Raw genomic sequence first — 6,000 nt, 5'->3', positions numbered from 1 at the left:
CATAATCGCCAATAAAAAAGAAAACATGAACTGTCAGAACTTCATTTTATTTTCCAATAGTAGATATTTTTCACAGGTTTATTACTAAAAGGATGTTGGACACAAACACTTCTCATTATTACTACGGCTTGGATCTGTTCAGTGTCTTTACACTGAGTTAAATAATAAGTTACTCAACCTTGCAACTTACAACAAAACAAGAAAGGAAATGAATTATCAATTTTTACGTACGTGTATATACTCAACATACAATCGTTTAGTGAATTATAGTGTTTCACCCATTATATACACACACATATATATATATATATATATATATATATATATATATATATATATATATATAGTATAAGAAGAGGGAATTTAAATTTTTTTTAACTAGCTAGTGAACTACAGGTCTTTTCAAGTAGAATGGCCTTGAGCGAGCTTTGTTTTTTCCTTCGCAATTGTGCGGCGTTATTACTTTGGGGCAGGCAATAGTATGTACTGACTTTTTACACTACTGCTTATGTTCTCAATACCAGGCACGCTATCTAGAAATATTGTACTTCTATATTAATTGCTGTCTTTAGCAAGTAGAAGAATTATAAGCACACACGTATTATAACTGCATGTTTCTATGTCAACTGGTTGTCATGATACAGACTATTAAATTTTTTCATATAAAACAGTTATGAAAATCTTTTAGAATAACTTACCTCGCGCATAACTGCTAGTAGATTTGGATTCAAGGTTTTGTTCAATATTTCCCTCTTATGGGAAATCGAATCCGTAATCCATCACAGGGTATAATGAGAATAACTTACCAATTGTACTTTGGCTCTTTTTGCTGCTAGATGCATATATAACTGCATTTTTTAGCCTTCTCCGCTGCGTGGCTCAAGTCCGATTCCCAATGGGAGAACACACACAAAAAATAATAATTTCACAATCATCCACCTCCTTTAACTTAAGGGCATACTCGTAGAATGTTAAACTAAAACTTCTCATTTTTTAAACAAATATTTTAATATATATAATACTAATAGTGTAAAGAAAGTAATAAGATTCTGTGTTTGTTTTGTAAAACTTTTTTTAAACACTTCTTTATTCAGTATAACCAATGTTCTTTATTATGCACCGCGTTTGACGTTTGACTATTTTGTCATTCGTTTCACCCTTCTCTCGATCCTTCTACTGAACTCGTATGAGCTCAAGATAACTAAACAATCGTGTAGGCACTTATATGATACCACAAATTATTGCACTCAAAACAAGGTCGACGTTTCGAGACACAGTAAGCTGATACGATTGAGCAGGAACACATATTCTTATCTTTACTCGTACAACTGTTCGTTTATATATATATATATATTGTATGTTTTTATGAACTATAGAAACGTGTTTAAAATTATTGTAAGCATTTCTCAGTTGTTTTTTGAAGTAGTTTCAAAACTTATTTTTGGAGTTCGTAATTTTAAAAAAGTAAAAAAGAAATTTGCGTCTGAGGAAGAAAAGCAAAACTTAATTTCCAAAAATATGAAAATAGGCTTTAGAATTCATTTCGTTTGTGTCATCATCTATGCTGAAACGTAAGTCTTCAGGGACGAAGGCTTCTCTAAAATAACGTTTTTTCAGATTATGGATAAGCTAGATAAATTCACTTGCAGTAACGCTAGATGGAGAAAGAGAGCGGAGAAAAAGAGGAGTGCACAATGTGGAAATGCTGCACTAAATATATCATACCATTGGCTACTGTTTATGTCGTTTCTCGGCTGGATCCAGCTTTAATATTAAAAATTTAGTGACAGTTAAAAAGTGGCAATTAGTGAAGTATTGTAGTGTTTGAAGAATACTCTGGTATAAACTTGTATTTTATAGGAAAGTACGCTTAACAGTTGTGAAACAAATAGTATTCTAGCAATACAGAAAAAAATGTTGAACAAGATCTCCGCAAAGATTAAAATGATTCAATGAACAGATGAGACCCTGAAATACAAATTTAGGTTTATGTTTTTTATAAGCATGTACCCTACAGCTTCAATCAGTAAATAGTCTTAAAACATCATTATATTAATCTGACGACTGAAATCTGTCTTGGATTTTAGTATAAATCATTGAAATTTGTAAAATTGCCATTAAGTTATTTTTTCCTGATCCATAAAGTATGCTTACGTGAAGCTTAGTTTTTGCTCATTATTCGTCGAAAAATGAAAATGATCTTTACAATCCTTGTCTTCTTTCTGTAAATCTATATTTTCATCTAAGAGTAAATAAATAAATTGTTAATAACCTTAATCAAAGAAATGTGTCAACTAAAAATATTGCATTTTTTCTACGGTAAGTAAGTAATGAAAATGTCATCTCTCTTCATTTTTGAAATAGGTTGAATTTTAGCCTTTGGTATTAGACTTCGAGGTTTCTTTGCTTGACAAGGCAACCGGACGAGAAAAAAGTAGAGAAGTTCCGCACTGCTGAGCAGACTAAAACCAAGAAATAAACTCAGGAAACCTCCACAGTTTGCTAAAAAGAAAGAAAAGAAAACATTTCTTTAATGTCAGCTTAAAAAACTAAAGAAGAAAGTTAGTAAATTTGTGGTTCTAAGCACTAGCCTAATAGCATTGATTGGTACTAGATCTGTCGAATTTCGATCTTACAAAGAAAGCCGATAACTCAGACTAGATTAGAAATAGACCCCATAGGCAATAGCATTTATCCTGCGTCCAACACTCGGGTAGGATTCCACTATAGTAGAACACAGCGGAACGTAAACCGAAGAAGGCCAGTGCGAGGGTTAGAAACCCTCATTACCGCAAGTGTTTTCCAAACTAATGGAGCAAGTACACAATATTTCGACCAACTCTCACGATCTCGTGCTATGTTGTCTATAAGCCAGAATATCACTAATGATGCATTTTGTTATTGTGTAGCTCCTTGTCCTATATAAATAATAGTAATACATTAAAAAAAAAAAAGCCCCTGGTATTAAGTAAAACTATCGTTTATGTCAACCCTGCACATTACAATTTATTTATCAGTTCACTGTCTTAGGAATTACACCTTTTTTTTTTCCCGTAGACTGTTTTTGTAACAAACTGAATGTGGCAGACAGCAAGCAGAAAAATCAGGATTGGCAGAGCATACCATAACTGAGGGACAATACATCTCTTTCTCTGAAACAACTTTGATAGCAAAGTGTTCAACCTACTGGGAAAGAAAAGTGAAGGAATAAGCGGCAACATTAGAAGGCAGCAACCTCAATAGGATACCGGTCTTCAGCGCGGCCAAACATGGCTTCCCTTTTTGACAGAAAGCGTATACAAAACAACCAATCAGGGCTTTCTAACCAACCCAGTCAACGAGCCAATCACAACTGAGGCCCCAGACTGACGTTGATTGGCCACCCGTTGATTGATCAATGAAACTCCACCCGTTTCCTGCCAGTACCTATATAATAAAGCCTTCTGTTTTTGGTCTCATACTTTATCCTGAAGACAAGAACTATGTTGTCAGTTGTTCTCGAAACGTTGGACGACGCGAAATTCACCTGGCTGATTGCTCAAGAACAACCATATTCAAATAGAATATCTTTTCTTATTCAATTGACAATTGTTTTCTGATAATGGTTATTTTCTTGCTCTAGTGATTTTTCCTTTAACTTGTTACGAAACTTTTCATTGATCACACGAATTACACTTTAATTATTTCTTGACACTTTTGTTATTTGGATTTTTCTTGTTTCTTCGCTTATTCACAGAAACATTGTGTGTTTCTTCTGCTTGGAAAGATGAGTACTGCAAAGATAACCCAAACGAAAAATTGTTTAGCTAGCTACTACAAAGTGAATAGGCGCACAAATAAGAAAAATTCAAATCATTAAAATGACAAGGATCAAATGCAATTCAAGTGATCAGTCAAAAGTTTTATAATAAGGAAAATTTCACTAGAACAAGAAATAACCGTCACCATAAACAATTTACTATATACAGTATATATATATAGTGACGGATCCAGGATATGATCAAGGGAGGGGCTAAATCATAGTTTGCCGTTTTATCCATTGTAAAACAGGATTGAACCCCATTTTATCCAGTGTATACCTGAGCGTCAAGGGGGGGCTATAGCTCCTATAGCCCCCCTTGGATCCGCGCCTGTATATATATATATATATAGCCTGTCCCAATTGAATCACCCTATTTTAATTTCGTGATGGTAAATTAATGTAAGTGTATTTCTGTCTTTTCCAGATGTAATACAGTAGAAGAAACACCAGAGTTTAGTTAGAAATTTGTCGATCCCAAAAATCTCGCCAGTATGATGTGGCAGCAGGAACAGTGAAATGGCGACCAACGCAGAAAAAGCGCAGATAGTGTGGTGGTATGCAGAACTTGATTCCATTGTCGCAGTGCAACGACGATTCCGCCAGGAATACCAGAGAGAACCCCCTAATGTGAAAACAATTCGAGTATGGAAACAAAATTTCCTGGCAGCTGCTTCAGTGGCTAAAACGGACGGTGGTGGTCGCGAAAGTGTATCAGAAGACAATGTGTAGCGCATTTCGGAAATATTTCAAAGAAGTCCGCGTAAGTCCATTCGCAGAGCCTCGCAGGAACTGAAAATACCTAAATCAACTGTCCATAGTGCGTTTTAGTTCATTTGGATATCTCAAATAGTGTGGGAGAAATACAGAAATGAAAATAGGGAGATTCAATTGGGACACCCTTTGTATATATATAGTGGCATATACAAGGAGGGCTGATCAGGTTTAAGACCCCTTCACCTCCTTGCAATGCAGGTATTGAAAGTAAATTCTGCGATATGCAAATGCAACATGCAACTTCGCATTGCCCTCAAGCGGAATAACCCTCTGTGATTCGCGAATATACAATTGTTTTCCCTGTCAGGTGGAAGTAGTTCGCCATGCATGATATCTAATGATGAAAATTTTCCGGAAAATTTTGAAACGGAAAATTGTTTCACTTGTTGTTCGTGAAAAGTTTTTTTTTTTTCGTAGTTCGTACATCGTTATTGACCTAAATTTCATTTGTAATAGAATTTGCGTGAAAAAAAATCTATTTCTTGAAAAGCGAAAAGGTTTACATGAAAGAAAGAAAATAATGTACTTTATCTTTAGAATTCACTTTTGATCACAGAAAATCACATCAAAGTTTCATCAGTTCCATACGCATAATACAATAATTGATATATACACGAGGAGAAGTCAACAAGTAAAGAACTTTCGAGAAAAGGTACATTTATTCTAATGATAGAAAACTGAAACATACATTATTTTTCTACATAATCTCCCTGAAATTCAACGCACTTTTCTCAACATTTCTGATTTGGAGCTGCCATGTTTAACGGTCTGCTACACTCCAATAACTAACGCGGGAATAAGAGTGACACGTTGCATAGAAGTGTTGCAAACGACACTAATTCAGCGCTGGATACTAGCAGTGTTACCAAACCCTAGTGCGAGTAATTGCAAAAGTCCCTTTACTTTTTGACTTTCCTCGTATGTATGTATGTATATTAAATGTGAAAGAAAAGTAACTTCATTTTAAGACGCAATAAGTAACTTCACTTTAATTTATAAAATAAGATTTGTCTAGCTTTTTGGTTACAAAGGTGTCATTTTCTATCAATAACACTAGTCAACAAGATTTTGGCACAGAAATAAAAATATCTGATTCTAATATAACTTTTCACGTAGAATTCGAATCTGCAATTAGTTTTTCTCCATCACCCTCAGTTTCCCCTAACAGAGGGATTTTTGGGAAGTTTCCCCTCATTTTTTTTTTTTTTTTTTTTTTTTTTTTTTTTTTTTTTTTTTTTTTTACAATTTTTGTATTTGTAGCTTGGATACTCTTAGGTATATAAACACACAAATTGTATTGTATGTTAGCTTGATTTATACTTAGTAAGCCCTCTAAGTTTCATAAGAATCGCATTATTCTTTCTCGAGAAATAAACATATTTATATAAAAATATGCTATGTGTTGTGTACTGTTCATTTTACCA

The 6,000-nt window shown here is 34.0% G+C and overlaps 1 protein-coding gene across 1 annotated transcript in view; it reads right to left on the bottom strand.

Annotated features, from left to right (window-relative positions):
- Positions 1-363: 363 nt before the first annotated feature.
- The window catches only part of LOC145665453 (pickpocket protein 28-like), a 66,446-nt gene continuing 60,809 nt past the window's right edge, over positions 364-6,000 (bottom strand). Inside the window, exon 11 of the mRNA XM_081732761.1 lies at positions 364-2,502. Within this exon, the coding sequence (XP_081588887.1) occupies positions 2,315-2,502 (188 nt within the window). The 3' untranslated portion in view covers positions 364-2,314. The remainder of the gene's footprint in view (positions 2,503-6,000) is intronic.

Source organism: Thermobia domestica, chromosome 11, assembly GCF_964235325.1.
Source record: "Thermobia domestica chromosome 11, izTheDome1.hap1.1, whole genome shotgun sequence".
Taxonomy (NCBI): domain Eukaryota; kingdom Metazoa; phylum Arthropoda; class Insecta; order Zygentoma; family Lepismatidae; genus Thermobia; species Thermobia domestica.
Note: the sequence above shows the minus strand (reverse complement) of the source record. Positions and strands in the feature narration are given on the sequence as shown.